Consider the following 17,270-nt stretch of genomic DNA (forward strand, 5'->3'; position numbering starts at 1 on the left):
TCCATCCATGCAGGGACAGCAGAGATGGGGACCCCCGGGGTCCCTGCATCCATCCATGCCCGGGGCAGCGGGGATGGGGAGCCCCGGACTCACTCCATGCCGGGGCAGCAGAGATGGGGACTCCCGGGTTCCCTCCATGCAAGGACAGCGGGGATGGGGAGCCCCGTGTCCCCTGCATCCATCCATGCCCGGGGCAGCGCGGTGGGAATGCCGGGGCTCGCTCCATCCCGGGGACCCCCGGGCTCGTCCATCCCTCGTCTCCCCCTGACCCCTCCCGAGGTTGCGGGGCTGGCTTTTTTCCAGGCTCGCTCCATCCCCGTGGATGCGGGGCTGGGGTTTTCCCCGGCTCCCTCCATCCCTGGGGCAGCGGTTTGGGGATTCTCCCGGATTTGGGATTCCCCTTCTATCCGCGGGGCTGGAAGCACCAGGCTCCCTCCATCCGTGGGGCAGGGGTGCTGGGATCCCCCCCGGGCTCCCCTTGCATGACCGGGAGTCCAGGACTGGGGTCTCCCCTCATCCCCGCGCTCGGGCCGCCGCAGCTCCCGCAGCTTTTCCACCCAAAATGCGGCGGATGCTGATTGCGGGATAAGAGCGGGAGCGCTCCCGGCTGGCTCGGTGCTCCCGGTCCCCTCACCCCGTGGGCAGCTGTCCCTCCCTCAGGGGTCCCTCTCTGGGCTGGGATCATCCCCGGGATGTTTTCCTGCCGTTCCCGGTGCCAGCAGCGCACCTGGCCGCGCCGGTGCCGGTGCCGTGCCCGGGGCCGGGGCTCGGGCGGGCTCGGGGGCTCCCGCCGCTGCTGAAGTGCTGGATAGCTACTGCTGCTGACCGCTGCCTTCTGCTGCTTCCCCAGGAGATGATAGAGAGCGATATCCCGTCCATAATGTCAGGAATCATTAGGAATTCAGGGCAAAACCACCACCCCTCGCAGGAGTACAGGTGAGGTTTGCTCCGTCTCAAAAACGTGCACTGCACTCCTGCTGCCTCCTCCTTGCTTCCTAAAAAATCCTTTTAGTATGTAGAAATCCACTTTTCTTCTTCTTCTTTATTTTTTTTAAAGCTATCTGAGTTATTTCTCCACTCTAAATAAGATTTGTAAGGCTGATGAGCAGTTACAATGCATTCCTTATTCAGAAACATTCCTGTTTAAAGTATTCACATTTGGATGAAGGCTGGACTTGGTAATATTGCAGGTCTTTTACATCCATAATCATTCTGTGATTCTCTGATTTTGATACTAACCTATATTTGATAAACACACCTCCAAAACCTTGGGCTGACCTCTCTGTAAATTCTCAGTCCTGTGTGAGCGCTGCCACAAAAGGAGATTCTCGTTACAATATAATAATTTAAAAGTTCCCTTGCAGATCACTTTTTGCATTGTTGTGGAGCAGTCATGGAGAGACTGAGCAAGCGACACTGGAGGAGTTTTTTTTAATTAAAACAAGCACTTGTGCAGCCCTCCAAAGCACTGACAACCTGTCAAAGGGCTTTTAATATGGGTGGGAACAAACCTGGCTCTGCCAAAGAGCCTTTCATAATTTAATTTACCTGCACCGCCGTGCCTCCATTTATCATTTCAAAGCATTGTTGGAGGTTGCAGGAGGGTTCTGCATGAGTTACAGAGCCCTGGGTTATGTTAGGTTACATTTTGTCACATGATGCCGAGCTCCAACAAATACAGAACACACACAACACGTCCCACTTCCCACGACAAAACAGAAAAGCAAACCAGAAGGAAATTAATTCTTTTTGTTTTAACGCATAAAACGAGCATTGAGAGAATCCTCCCTCCCAGCCTGAGGGGTTTGCAACCTTTCCTGGGGCTGCTGCAGGTATTCTTCTCCTGGCCTCTCTCTATTCAAAATGCAAAGGCTGCAGCTCAGGCTCTTGCAGCTGAGCCAGGGATTTGTTTTAGTCCCTGCAGCCTCTGGGGAAAGGGTTTGTGCCTCTGCCTTTGCTCTGTGCCCAGGCACTGTTGGCTCGGGGCATTTTTCTTGGCTGCGTAAATATTGGTGAAGAAATTATTGGGGATTTAAGGAAGGGTGTGGGTGAGAGGGACTTCTGGGGACGTGGATTTAAGGCTGGGTCTTCAGTGCCCTGCAGAATTCACCACCTTAACAAAGCCCCTTTTTTAGGGAGAGAACTGTTCTTTAACTCAGAGCTGCAGGGAAAAAAAATTATTTTTGGGGGGAGAAAGATAGGATTTATCTTATTTCAGTAAAAAAATCATAACTTTCTTATTTTCTCCTTTTAAAAACCAGCTTTGAGTCCTCTGTGAAACATTTTGTGCTCAGTTCTCTAAAGTTTTTCACCCACTTGTGTTTTGTTTTTTTTTACCACGGCTTTAAAACAAATTATTTGACCTCGTTTAATAGCGGCAAATTCTGATAAAAATGCATAAAATCTGAACTGCACCATAAATGCAGAGCAGTATTTGTCCTACTTCATGAGAAAACACTTTGGATTATGTAAAAGAAAATCTTTTAGACTGAATGATTTTAAGAAAAGAATAGACCTGTCAAATTCTATCAGCTCTGTTTACTCTCCTGCTGTCACCACAGTCCAAGACTGGAACCCACAGTCCTGAGTTCTCCATGGGGGAGCATCAAGGCTCCACAAAATGGGGAATGGCCTCCAATTAGCGAGTGGGAGGCTGGGGCTGTGCTGAGAATACTCTTCTGTCTCATTTGGAGCCTTTCAATGGGACAGTTGGACCTGGAGGAGCCCCGGCTCCGCTGGGGAGGGAGGGGATCAAACCCCCAGACACCCATCAGTCTGCAGGCAGGCTGTGCTTACAGCTGGAAAACTTGGGATTTTATAATTTTTTTAATTTTTTTTTTTTTTTTTTTTTTTTTTGGTGAAGGGAATGTGGCAAAAATCTGATTTTAGCAGATCTTTGAATTGCGCAGCTCCAAAGCCTCTGCAGTGAATTTGAATTTGCTGTGGCTCGGGGTGGTGATGAAGTTTTGGCCGCAGGACTTTCTGCACCCCAGTAAATTGATTTTAGGCAAATGTCTCTCCCAGCAGTGCAGCTCTGGGATATTAAACAGCACAGATTAAGGGCCATCAGATCTCCTCCACTGCCTGTTTTTATGGTGCTGTCACTGCCTGGCTGCGATGCAAAGTAATTATTTATTTTAGCAGCTGCCTCTCTCAGTTTCCTACAGAAAATACCACCATATTCAATATATTTACCCTTGTAGGGCTGACAAATATTTCTAATAATTCCATATTGCATTTAAGGGAATGAAAATAGAGAGTTGTAACACACCGAGATTTTTTAACCCTTAGTACTTCATCCTTGTTAATCATCATTAATAATTAACATGCTTTAGTGCCAGTATTTTGATTTTAAATCACAGCACAGGCAGACCACGAGTTTTCTATACAGTGGTGGCTCGTGGTAGCTCCAGCACAGACCTGTACAAATTATAGGAGCCAGCTCCAGGCTTTTCCCATGGAATTTATGGTCTGATTCCTGATAATCCAGGTTCTTCAGCTCCTGGGTGCTGCAGCCTTCAAGCAATATTTTGAATTGAAATATGAAATCTGTCGTTTTGATTTTAAGATCTGATTCAACAATATTTGGTGTAAGGACCACATTTCTATTTTTTTGCTTTATTATGTATTTCCAGTTGGCAGAAGCCTTGTGGAGAGTTTTGAAGGCCTTGCAATGTATTTTCTATATGTTAAATGGGAATTAAGCTTTAAATTTTTGATGAAAAGGTGTTAATCATTAATAATTCAGTATATTGGTAGATTTTATTGTCCTTTACCCCATTTTAATTATCTCTTTGATTCTTAAAGAATTGTCTATATTCATTAGCTCATTAGTCTGATCAATTTTTTCCTTAATTACTTTATGTTGCCACAGTATAGTGTAAAATCAGATTAAGATGCACAGAACTGCTGTACTCCATAAATTCCAGATGTGACAGCATTCCAGTGTGGAAAAAGATGACAAATCTCTAATTTGAGCACATTTGTTGTCCTCTCATGTCTGGGGTTTCTGGAGAGCAAGTGACGCCTCTGTCCCCTGGGATGGATGGATGGATGGATGGATGGATGGATGGATGGATGGATGGATGGATGGATGGATGGGAGTGTGCACACAAAAAGGTTACAAATGCATCACTAACAACACCCTAATTGTTCCTGGAGAAAATGCCAGTGTCCATTCCTGTGACATTCCTGTGACAGGCACTGAGATAATGACTCGAAGTGCCCCAGGAATTCCAGCACGGGAGTGGCTTCATTCTTTTCCCCAAAAAAAAAAAAAAAAAAAAAAAAAAAAAAAAAAAAAAAGAGAAAAAAAAAAAGTGAGAAACCTCCAAGGAATCAGTCAAACTGGATTGATTTAAGTGGATTAGCACAACTGTTTCCTCAGCACTCCTGAAATGTGCTGATCTGGAGGAATAAAATTTGTGGCCTTTTGCTTCTCCTGGGGCTGGTTTGGGGCAGCACCCCGGGATCCTGTGAGAGCAGAAAGGGCTCATCCATTACCTCAGAAAGGCCAAAACATGGATAGAGAAAGGGATTTGGGATTTTTCCAGCATTCCTGAGGGATCCCAGAGGCTCATGTGCAGGAAGAGGAGCTGCTGCAGGCCCAGAGACTGAGGGGTTCTGAGAGCCCTGCCCAGGGACAGGTTGGAGAGCTGATATCCATCCCCTCCACACTGCTCTGACACCCACACAAGGCTCCAGGGCTAATGAACAGCAATTCCCTAGGAAAAAGCAGCTCCCCAGTCTGACCATGGTCCTGATTTTAGTATAAAGCATTCCTGTGGTGCCTGGTGCTTCAGCACGTTTTGCTTGTTCTGACTTCGGTCAAAGGGCTGATTTTTGAGTTGTTTGGTTTGGGATTTTTTTACCAAACAGGTTCCAGAGTCAGATCCCAGCTGTATTTGGCAAATCCCAGCCTAGGGATGGTTAGGGCAGAGCAGGGAATGAGTGGCTGGGGGTGCAGTGCTGCCATCACCTCTTGTTTCCTCTTGTGTTTAAGCATTACACATTTCACTGTAATTCAGTTTCCACTGATCCCACAGCAAACTGGTGTAATGAGGGCTGTGAAATGGGGAGCTAGGATGGATAAAAGGCTCCAGGAGTGCAGCTGTAGCTTGTTCTTAGTGCCAAGTACCTTTGCAGGAGATTTTCAGAGTCCAGCATGGTGCGAGGAAAGGGGACCATCACCACCTACCAGGTTATTGATGATATTTAATTTTTCCTCACTAGTTTTTGTTCTGATGACACTATGTTTCTTGAGTTATAGATAAGGAGGGACCCTCTTGAAACTTAATTTCTGTTCTGATTTCCAGCAAGGCCAGAAATAACCCAGAAATCTTGAAGCCAGAGAGAGGGGTGGGATGATGGTGTGGGACTGGATGTGTGTGCTGTGCCTTCAGGGAGAAATCACAGACCAAAAACTCTGGGAGCTGCTGGTAAAGCAGGAGAGGGGCTGGGACAGAAACAAGTTGTAGGGTGTTGTGAGTGTGGAAACCAGAAAACAGTGGGAGGAAAAGCACCTGGGAGGCAGGAAAATGAAGGGGAAGGACTTACAGGGAATGAGGAGCTGAAGGAGATGGGGAAGTTGAGTCCCTCAGTAAAACAGAGGACACTTCTCACCATGGACACAGATGGAGAGTCACAATACAAATCTTCTCCTTGTCTTGCACATAAGAACTCCCTGTGCTTGCCCTGAGGATTTTGTGTAACCCCAGACAAAGGAAAACACCACTTCTAGAAGAGGTTTGCTTTGGACTCTTCCTGCCCAGTTGTCTCTGACTGGAGAAACCATTGCAAACAGTTAATTAAGAACTCATCACCCAATTGCTCCTGCCTGTTGAGCAGTTGTGTCACCCAAGCCTGGGATAAAAAACTCAGTGCTGAAAATGGGAAACAGCCCTGTCCACTGAGTGCGACTCAAAACCCTGGAATATCCCAAATGCAGCTGTGGGCTTTTGGCCTGGCTCTGTTTCAGGTGGAGGTGATGAGTTCTTGAGATGATCCTTACAGTCTGCAGCCATGAATTCACTGTCCTAGGCAATGTAGAGGTGGATAATTCATGGATAATTCCCCTGGCAGAGGTTCCCAAGGGGAGGAACCACCTCGAGCTCAGCCTGAGGGAAGGTGGCAAAGCCCCACTGGTGAGCACAGGCTCAGATCCAGCTCTGGTGTTAAACTCCTGCAAGGCCAGGCCAGGAATGACCCCAATTCCACCTTGTGCCAGCAGGATGCCCTTGATGGTGGGGGGAAAATGGTGAAAATAACCTTTAGGTAGCTGTGAGTGAGGATTTTGTGCTGCTGGCAGGCTCTGGTGAACTTTGCCAGGATCAGATCTGGAAAGGGGTCTCATTCCAAGGTGCTCCTGATGGGAATAAATATTTTGGGCAGATAACTCCAGAGCAGATTGTAAAGACTAACAGTGTCAAGGAGCATTTCTGTATCACACCCAGTTTTCCAGGCACTTTTCCCAGGATCAGCATCCTGGGACACACAGGAGAACTGGGCTGTAAACCCTCAGCACCCTCTGGATTCTCATCCTTGCAGGAGACAAACAGAAGCATGAGATATTTTACTGCAGAGGGGTAAAAGTGGAGTTGCATCATTTCACCACACTCTGAAAAAAACAACATCATGTTTGCAGCACCTCTGCTGGGGCTGCAGCCTCCCCTTGCTGGGGTTCTGTTCCAGGAGCCCTGGGAATGAGCAGGGGAGGCTCAGCAGTGCATTAATTACAGCCTATCACTATTTATCTCATTTACATGCACTGAAAGGCTGCTTTTACCACAGTGCCCCATTGTGCCAGGGGCTGTGAACACCCAGCCAAAGGCAGGAGCTCTGACTCCTGGAGTTTGTCCTCCTGGAATTTATCCTCCAAAGTGAGATGAGCAAGGTTGTGGTGGGGAGCTGAATCCAATCCCACCTGGTATTCCAATTTATGGATCTGTAGCTGGCAATTTTGAGGTCAGGAAGACTGAAGCCCAGGAGATGACAGTGTTGGTTATTCCTGTGCTTGGCTCTCTCTCTTTTTTTTTTTTTTTTGCAGTTAAATTAGAATTTCTTCACTGGAAGAAATTGAGCCTGTGGCCTGGGAGATGTGCTGGGTTTATGCTACAGAATATTCCCAGATTTTAAAGCTCCTCAGCCAGGCAGCAATGGGAATTCTTTAAAATTTCACCTACTTTAAGACATGAGAGATATCAACATGGGTTTTGAAGGCAGCCTGGAGAATAATCCTTAAACTTGAAACCGTGGAATCATAGAACTATCAAATCATGGAATCGCAGAATTATCAAATAATCACAGAATCCAGACCGGTTTGGGTTGGAAGGGACCTTAAATATCTTGTTTCAACCCTCTGCCATGGGCAGGGGTGTAATTCTGATTGAATTTGCTTTCTCCTTCATTTTTACCAGGATGTTAATCTGATAAGTAGCAAATCTATTTTTTAAAAAAAGCGTAGTGAACAGGCTGAGGTGGTTTTAAAAGAATTACTGTAAACTCAAAGAAGGGAAGGGAAGGGAAGGGAAGGGAAGGGAAGGGGAGGGGAGGGAAGGGAAGGGAAGGGAAGGGAAGGGAAGGGAAGGGAAGGGAAGGGAAGGGAAGGGAAGGGAAGGGAAGGGAAGGGAAGGGAAGGGAAGGGAAGGGAAGGGAAGGGAAGGGAAGGGAAGGGAAGGGAAGGGAAGGGAAGACCATTGACTTGGACAAAGAGCCATTTTGCACACTTCTCTAGTTACTAAATACCATTACACCTTCATATCCATTTAAAACAGAGCCTCATGCACTAACAACAATTTCCCATCCTATACCAGAGCCTTTCCTCGCCCCTCTCCGCGTCCCTGGCGCGGATGCTGAGCGGGACACGCTGTCCCACCTTCCCGGGGCTGGGAGCATCCCGGGCCAGGGCTGGGCAGCAGAACGGCCGGGAATGCGGCCCGGGAGCGCCGATCCTGCCCGGGGGAAGGGCCCGATGGCGCAGAATTGGGCGATTCTGCGTTTGCACGATGCGGAGCGCTGACCCCGTTCGTGCCGGCGGGGCGCGGGGTGCCAGATGGCGAGGGGACGTGTGTTGTGTGTCGCCTGTCACTCGGGGCAGATTAATGGGAGGCTTGTAAAGAGGGAGCGGGTGCGGGGGGTGGCACAATTAAGCGGGGTCCCCAAAGACAAAGGGGACACGTGCCAGGGGCGGCGGGCGTTGGGCGCACAAAGGGCCCGCGGCTCCCCCTGCTCCCAACCAACTGTTGCGAGCGACCCCCGAGCCTGCCCGGTTTTCAAATCATTTCATGCCCCTGTTTTCTTCCAATCCAGCCAATCTCCGAGCCGGGAGAGCCGTCACCTGATGATGGGGTTTGCTTTTTTTTTTTTTTTTTTTTTTTTTTTGGGGTTTTTTTTTTGTTTTTTTTTTTTTTGTTTTTTTTTTTGGTTTTTTTTTTTTTAATGGATGGAAGTCCCCAAGCCTGGCCAAATAACGGCGTAACCATGGCAATGCTAATTATTGCCCTATAACTACAGTAGGAGAGAGAAAGCGGGGCAGGCTGAGAGGGAGATTTGAAGAGGGTTTTTTTATTCTTTGGCTCTTGGTCCCGTGTTGATTTCCCCCCCGCTTTTCTCCTATACAAAATCTTTTTGCAAACAAAAATATTTTTTTTTAGTTTTTTCCCCCCGACAGTGGTTCAGGGAGCCTTTATAGGTGTTTCTGGAATTCCTGAATAGAGGAGCTGAGAGCTCCAGGGCAGGCAGGCACTGAAGTTGTGCCTTGCTCTTTTAAGCTGATTTAGAGTCGTGTAAAGCATAAAAGATGCTTCAGCGAGAGATCAGATTTATTTAAGTTTCCTGCAGCATCACTTGGCAGCAAACACGCATCAGCAGCAGACACCACTTTAACACATCTCTGAGAGCTTTTGAAAGCAAAAGGGTTTGAAAGCAAAATCAGCTGCATCCAACTAAATTGTGTTCTTCTGAGAGATAAAGATGTTTTCCTGGATCTGAATCCCTTTAGGTTTACCCTTGGTGTCAGTGACAACTCCCTGACATGTCCTAATTACTGCTTTACTCCTCCAGGTACCAGTGACTCCTGTAATACTCTTCCACATTAATTAATTTAGCCTTTCATTTGCAAGAGTTCTTTTATTGACTTTAACAGGGAGTTTGGACCACACAGGAATTTTTGAGTACTGTAAATATATTCCAATATTCTCATTTTGTACCACATGCTCTATCATAAGCAAAGCAAAACAGGTGATCTGGAGCATGTAAAAGGTGTCAAAAGCAGAGCTTTAAACCAAAAGCAGCCTGTCACAGCTGTGCCTGCTGTTGTTGCTGGTGCCTGGCAGATATGGTGCCTCCAGTCTCAAACCTTTCATTCTGCTCCTTTACTCTGTCAAAAACTGCCTAAAAATTGGTTTTTTAAGTATCAATAACTTCATGTATCTGAATGGAAGCTATCAGCAGTCTGTGGAGCTCTTTTTATGCAGATGCTGATCTGTCACAGCTGACAGGATCCAGGGGCTGGGAGAAGTTTTTCCAGGTGTTCCAGCATTACCACATGTGTTCCCCAGGAGCTGGGCACAGAGCTCCTTCCAAGGCTCTGAGTTGCAGGGTTAATACAGAATGACCAGGTTATTTATAAGTCCTGGTTTCTCTCCCATCAAAGCCAAACAAGTGCAAATTTCTGACAGATGTGAAAATCAGGAATCATATTGGGTTTGTTTCCAGGCAGTTTCTGTGCTGGGTTCCTGGGCCTGCTTCCCCTACAAATGCTCCACAGGAGGTTTTCTCAACCAAAATGTTCCAGACTGGACAAAGGAACACAACACCAGGTGAAGGGTGTCAGAACCCAGCTGTGAAGCCACGGGGCACATCTGGATTTGGATACAGAATTCCAGCCTGGTGGTTCTTCCCCCTGACCTGCAGGAGCTTTGGCACCCATCCATCTCTTTCCAGGGCCAACGCAGCCATTCCTGCTCCCTGTTAACCTCCCCTGCTGCTTTGCAGGCTCCTGGCCTCAGACCCTTCCCAGCTGAGTGAGGATGAGCTCCCGGGGGATCTGCAGTCCCTGTCCTGGCTGACATCCGTGGATGTGCCTCGGCTCCAGCAGATGGCCAGTGGGAGAATGGATTTCAGCCTGGGGGCCCAGAGTGCCATGCTCCAGCAGACAGGTACTGTGGGGTGGAAAATGGGAAATGGGAAATGGGAAAAGGGAATAACTGCTCCTTAAACAGCACAGCCTGCCCCTGCCACTCCCCCTCAGGCTCCCTTTTCCCATCCTTTCACATTTTGCTTCCTGTCCAAAGACCTGGAGCCTGTTGGCTTCTCTTGAGGGCTCTGCTGGTGCCTTTCCCCCCATTCCAAGAGGGAGAGAGCTCCAGCGCTGGCAACACTCAGATCCTATGGGAATTTCTGTTCAGTGCAGCTGCTGGTGCCCTGTTGGGCTGAGGTATTTTAAGTCCTGGCTTTCAGAGGTTTTCAACACCTCTGAAATGAGATAATTAATCTTTTTGCTTTGTTTCAACACTGATAAAGCAAAGGGCACCTCATTTACCTCACACCTCTTTGCTTCTTGCAGCCTTGCAGCGTGTGTTGGCTGAACTCCTTTCTTTCCCTTGTGAACATCCTTTAGGCAAACACACATCACAGAGCTCAGAGTGTCACCCTGCCTGCCCGAGAGCACAAATCCAGCTGATGCTGAGCGTGTTGTTTGTCTTTTGTAAGACACAGTGTCTGTGTCACCGCCGTGGGCTGTTAAACAGCTGCCGCCTCTCATTCCCTGCCTAACGAGTTTTGGGAGCAGCTGATGTCATCTGGGCAGGCTGTGAAGAGCCAGGGAGGTTGGATTCTCCACTCCAGAGCTTCCCTGTGCTCAGCTGCATCCATTAACCCCCTCCCTTCCCTGAGCTGTGCTTCCATGGGAGCATCCCTTGCGTTCCTCTCTCCGTGCCAGGTGCCGTGGGGAGCGCGATGCACTCGGCGCCCGGAGTGATGATCCACGTCCAGGCCAGCCTCCCCCAGGGAATCCTGGGCCTCAACTCCATTTCCACACATGGAGCCAATGTAAGAGCAGGCCTTGGTGGGTCTTTATTGCCCCAGCTCCTGGGATAAGGTGGTGGTCATTCCTTGACTGTTGTGTTTTTCTCGGCAGATGAGCCCCTACGCCGTGGGTGGGCAGCTGTCCCCTGGTTTGCAAACACAGCAACAGCTCTTCCCTCCTCATCCTCCTCATCCTCCTCATCCTCCTCCTCCTCACCCCCAGCAGGTGTTTGCCCTGGCCCAGAACCCCCAGCAGGTACTGGTATGTGCTTGTTGTCTGTCTTGGAAGTACCTGCCGAGATCAAATCTAGATATCTTTTAAAAGAAAACCAAAATATCCCTAAACCCACACACCCCAGTGGACATTTTGCATCTGTCACTTCCCTTCTTTTCCCTGTGCACACAGTGTAACCCAGCAACAATCTACAACACATCCTATGGGACACAGCCACACTATTCCCAGCCACGCCTGGCTCCCCACTCTGCCCAGGAGCTGCACCCAAAGCATTATCCCAAGCCCATCTACTCCTACAGGTGAGTGGGGAGCAGGAGGCACAGTGCCCACAGCCTATCCAGGGGTGCCTGTGATGACACTGCAGGGGTGTCAGGGTCCTTTGGGAGGGAACAAAAATCCCCCCATCCATGCAGGAGTTGTGTGGGAGCTGCCTCTGAGGGGTGGCAGGAGTGAACAAGGGAAGTTATTCCTGGAGAGCAGTGAGAGAGTAACAGCATAGAGGAGTAAAAAACCTGAGGATCACGGGGAAGTGGCCACAGCACCAGGCCTGGCAGAGCCCAAGAAGAAGGGTTTGGACAATCCTTTTGGGAATGTGGTGTGACTCTTGGGGATGGGCCAGGAGCTGGACTCAGTGATCTCCGTGGGTCCCTTCTAAATCAGCTCATCCTGTGATTCTGTGACTTCTGAGCCCTTGGGAGCAGGCATCCCAGGATCCCAGCTGTCTGTGTCTGAAGAGGTGGGTCCAAGGGTGCCAAGCACAAGAAGGTGTGGAGTGACAGGACAGGAGGAGTGAGCTCCCACTGCCAGAGGCAGGGTTAGATGGGATATTGGGAAGGAATTCCTCCCTGTGAGGATGGTGAGGCCCCAGCGCTGGCTGCCCAGAGAAGCTGTGGAAGCGCCCAAGGCCAGGCTGGACATGACTTGGAGCAACCTGGGCTAGTGGAAGGTGGTGGCAGGGGGTGGAACTAGATGAGCTTTAAGGTCCCTTCCCACCCAAGCCATTCCATGATTCCAAGCCATTCCTGGGTTTCCTGCCCACAGCTGTTTGATTGCCATGGCACTGAAGAACAGCAAGACTGGGAGCCTGCCCGTGAGCGAGATCTACAGCTTCATGAAGGAGCACTTCCCCTACTTCAAGGTACCTGGGCCTTCCCCAGCTCGGAAATGCCACATCCCTGCCCCCTTTCCCCCGTGGTGTGGTGTTGTTGGGTCCCCACGACGAGGTGAGAGATGAGAATTTGACTCCAAGTTCTCAGAAGGTTGATATTATATTATGTTATGTTATGTTATATTACTTATATATAATATAATATAATATAATATAATATAACATAACATAACATAACATAACATAACATAACATAACATAACATAACATAATATAATATAATATAATATAATATATACTATTGTAATAGTATATTATATTATTTATAGTATAGTAATATTATAGTATATTAATTATATTGTATTAATCATATTATTCTGTTTATAGTATAGTATAGTATAATATACTATTATATCATATCATACTATATCATACTATACCTTATATTACATTACATTATATTATATTATATTATATTATATTATATTATATTATATTATATTATATTATATTATATTATATTATATTATATTATATTATATCATATCATATCATATCATATCATATCATATTATATCATATTATACTATATATCATAACTAATGATATACTAAAACTATCCTAAAGAAAGAGAAAGGATACACGAGAAGACAAGAATGGCAATAAAAACCCATGACTGACCAGAGAGTCCGACACAGCTTGGATTGGTCTGGGATTGGTCATTCAGTAAAAACAACTCACATGGAACCAATCAAAGATGCACCTGCCGCATTCCAGAGCAGCAAAACACAGGGAGAAGTGATCAGATAATTGTTGCTTACATCTCTTTTCTGAGGCTTCTCAGGAGAAAAAACCCTGGCCAAGGGATTTTTCAGGAAATATCATGGCTGCTCCCATTAACCCCTTCCTGCCCTCGCAGACTGCCCCTGATGGGTGGAAGAATTCCGTGCGCCACAACCTGTCCCTGAACAAGTGCTTTGAGAAGGTGGAGAACAAACTGAGCGGGACGTCCCGCAAGGGCTGCCTGTGGGCCCTCAACCCCGCCAAGATCGACAAGATGGAGGAGGAGATGCAGAAGTGGAAGAGGAAGGATTTGGCTGCTATTCACAGGAGCATGGCTAACCCAGGTAGGGCCCACGTTCCCCATCCTGCTCGTCCACGGCATTCCCTGCACGGCTCCTCTGCCTCTGGGGCTAGTTTGGGGGAATATTTTAATATCCAGCCATATTTAATGCACTTTTCATAGAGAAGCATTTTAATGCCATTTCTTGCCTGTTCTTCTGCAAAAATCTCCATTTCCTAAGACACTTTCTTATTTATAAAATAGAATTTAATATTATTTATACTATATTAACTACAACATATAAATATTATGTAGTTATATCTATTATCTATATTATCTAATATATAGAGATCTAAATAGATATATATCTAATATTATATCTATCTATTTATTTATTTATAAAATATTACATTACATTATACTATATATATTATATTATATTATATTATATTATATTATATTATATTATATTATATTATATTATATTATATTATATTATATTATATTATATTATATTATATTATATGTCTATATCTATATCTGTAGATATATATCTAATATTATATCTATTTATTTATATATAAAAATATTATATTATATTATATTATATTATATTATATTATATTATATTATATTATATGTCTATATCTATATCTATTATATAGAATATTCTCTATAATATATTTATTATTTATAGCTTATTTATGTATAATTCCCTCCCTTATTTATAACATTTCTTATTTATAAAGAAACACATTTTAGATGCTTTCAGGAGCTCGGAATTGACAAAATCAACTGGAATTTTTTTTGCTACAAAATCAGTAACATGCAGTCAGTGATAAATGACATGTTATTGTTTAAAAGCAAAAGGGCCACTGCAACAGCCAGGAGTTTTTTGCAGTTATTTGGGAGACAAGCAGAATTTTTTCATACTTATAGATAAGCAGAATTCTGAATGTTTCTCTGACCACAGAGCTCTACAGCTGGGAGTGAGCTGCCATCAGGGGTGCCTGGGCTGCTCTGCAGTTGCATGATCATTCCTTTGGCTCAGTCAGGGATAACCATGGCTTTGGGGAAGGAATTAGATGTCATTTCTTGCTCCCTGCACAGTCACAGCCTGTGCTGGGTCTCACACTGTGACAATCAGTTCACGCCACAAACGCAGTTGTTCTTTGGGCAGCACCGCCTTGAACAAACGTGTTAAAGCATCTCTTTTCCTCCCTGGAACGGGCAGAGGAGCTGGACAAGCTGATCACCGACAGACCCGAGAGCTGCAGGCGGCCCAGCAAGCAGGCAGAGCCCGAGGGGCCCCCCCTGGGCCGCATCTCGGTGTCCCAGCTCCAGCCCCAGCCCATCATGACGCTGTCCCTGCAGCCCCTGCCGCTGCACCACCAGCTCCAGACCCAGGCTCGCCTCGCCCCCAACTCGCCAGCACCTGCACAAACCCCTCCTCTGCACACCCTGCCTGACATAAGCCACAGCCCCCTGCCCCACCACCCCATGGGACGCGCCCCGGACTTCCCCAACGTGGCGGTGGACATGAGCACGGAGGTGGATGCTCTGGATCCCAGCATCATGGATTTCGCGCTGCAAGGTACGGGGCAAGGCACTGGGAGGGCACAGCTGGGGTTTGTGGGTGTGTTCACGCTGAATAAACAGCCAGGATCCTCAGGGGGATGTTCTGGGATGGGGTTGGGTGGTGGCATCTTCAGGGTGACTTCCCTCAGTGGATTTTTGTCCCTGTGCCAGGTGGGAAAGCTGGGACACCTTCCTGGCCCCAGTGGGGGAAGCAGGGGTGTCCAACCAGGTGGATGTGGGACACCACATGCTTTGGGGTTCTCCTTCTGTGCAAGTAGAACTTCTCTGGTTTGTGGCAATGCCTGACATGGTCCTGGGTAGAGCACAGGTAGAGGGATGCTGTGTGGAAAGATCTGGAAGCAGAGGATTTGGGAGATAGACACACTTGCTGCCCAGCAAGGTCTGGGATCACAGGATTTGGGGGATCAGACACAGAAAATCTGGAATCACAGGATTTGGTGGATCAGACTTGCTGCCCAGAAAGGTCTGGAATCACAGGGAATTACAGGATTTGGGGGATCAGACACTTGCTGCCCAGAAAGGTCTGGAATTGCAGGATTTTGGGGATCAGACTTGCTGCCCAGAAAGGTCTGGAATCACAGGATTTGGGGGATCAGACTTGCTGCCCAGAAAGGTCTGGAATCACAGGATTTGGGGGATCAGACTTGCTGCCCAGAAAGGTCTGGAATCACAGGATTTGGGGGATCAGACTTGCTGCCCAGAAAGGTCTGGAATCACAGGATTTAGGGGATCAGACTTGCTGTCCCTTGCACCACCACGGTCCCACGCTCGAGCATCAAATTAAGCCCTTCAGTCCCAGCCCCGTGGAACTGGGCATGTGCTGCTGTGAGCAGGATTCCATCTTTTCCAGGGAACATTTGGGAGGAGATGAAGGACGACAGCTTCAGCCTGGACACCCTGGGTGCCTTCAGCAACTCCCCCCTGCATCTCTCCGACTGCGAGCTGGGCACGCCCGGCCTCACGCCCGCGTCCAGCGGCAGCGACCGCTCCTTCTCCGACCTGCAGGTCACTGGCCTTTACACCACCTACACCACCCTGGACAATGTGGCAGCTGCTCAGTACATGAACCCCCAAGGCAACAAACCCATCCCTCTGCTCTGAGCTTGGCACCGTTCCGCAGATCCCGAGGGACGGTTCTTCCCCGTGGTTAAAATCCGACCGGGAAGCTCCAAGGGCTTCGTCCTGCTTTGGGATGCGTTGGCTGCTTCCACAGCGTGTGAGGCCAAAATAAATCAAGCTGGGACTTGTGAAACCACTTTCCCCCATGGCAAGGGCATGGACACTCGTGTTGTGGGACTGGGGAGCTCTCCAGAAGGACCTGGAAGGCAGCAGGAACTTTCACTGGAATGTAACTGAGCTAAAAATCACCAGGTTAAGGGAATTAAATTTATTACACACCGAGGTGGAGCTGCTGTGTCACCACTGTCACAGAAGCCACCACAAGCCAAGGGGCTGGCCAGCCCCAAGTTAGTTGATTGTACCCCTGGTGTGTCATTTTTTTCTTAATTTGCCAAATTGGACAAAGACCTCCCCCAGTTCCTGGAGATGTTTGCACCACTAACACTTTTCTGATGTAACTGTTGTTAATTTATTGTTAGGAGGTAGGAAAAAAGGAGCAAAACCACTAAAAAAGGAAAAGTCACCTCCCTAGCAGATCACTGTTATATCTAGATTTGTAAAAGTCCTCACCCCTGAAGGAAGTGGTACTACTGAACTATTAAACTGATCACTGGCTAGAGGATTTTAGGAATTATGCAGATTTTTAGGATTTTTTTAAAAAATAGATTTATAGTCTTGTGTATTGTGCTTCTGTCTATTCTTGTGCTAGGCAGTATTACTATTTGTAAATTTATTTATATTTATTGTTATGAAAAGAAATTATGTGAACTGAGCACTGTTCAATTTGTATAATGCTGCAGTAACCTTTCTTACAGCCACTAAATTATTCATCCTCAGAACCACAACCATCCTATCAGTTTTTACACTACACTTCTTTAATAAGCACTTTTGATACTGTGAAACTCATGCTTTTTAAAAAATTCAGAGACCAAATATTGTCACTGTACCTTTCATAATAGTCTTTGCTAATTAACTAAAACCCCTGATTCTAATGTAGCTTTTAAAAAAGAATTTCAAACCCTGCTTTGTACTTGTTAACATGCATTGAAAATAATGTGATGAAACATCTGAAATATGTTGGAATTTAGCATTTAGTCTACTTATACCTCTGTGAGCAAAAA

General features: G+C 47.0%; 1 protein-coding gene across 1 annotated transcript; it reads left to right on the plus strand.

Annotated features, from left to right (window-relative positions):
• Positions 1 to 853: 853 nt before the first annotated feature.
• On the plus strand, positions 854 to 16,131 carry FOXN4 (forkhead box N4). Its single transcript, XM_063173297.1, has 9 exons — positions 854 to 936; positions 9,994 to 10,157; positions 10,940 to 11,049; positions 11,138 to 11,281; positions 11,432 to 11,559; positions 12,302 to 12,398; positions 13,288 to 13,495; positions 14,666 to 15,025; positions 15,881 to 16,131. The coding sequence occupies exons 1-9, from the start codon at positions 854 to 856 to the stop codon at positions 16,129 to 16,131; spliced, it is 1,545 nt and encodes a 514-aa protein (XP_063029367.1).
• Positions 16,132 to 17,270: the final 1,139 nt, after the last annotated feature.

Source organism: Melospiza melodia, chromosome 20 (assembly GCF_035770615.1).
Source record: "Melospiza melodia melodia isolate bMelMel2 chromosome 20, bMelMel2.pri, whole genome shotgun sequence".
In the NCBI taxonomy this organism is placed as follows: domain Eukaryota; kingdom Metazoa; phylum Chordata; class Aves; order Passeriformes; family Passerellidae; genus Melospiza; species Melospiza melodia.

Bases quoted from the DNA above. Each gene is read 5' to 3' on its own strand.
- FOXN4 (XM_063173297.1), top strand. From the start codon at position 854: ATGATAGAGAGCGATATCCCGTCCATAATGTCAGGAATCATTAGGAAT. The intron at 937-9,993 runs GTGAGGTTTGCT...GCTGCTTTGCAG, and splicing joins CACCCCTCGCAGGAGTACAG to GCTCCTGGCCTCAGACCCTT. The intron at 11,050-11,137 runs GTAAGAGCAGGC...TTTTCTCGGCAG, and splicing joins TTTCCACACATGGAGCCAAT to ATGAGCCCCTACGCCGTGGG.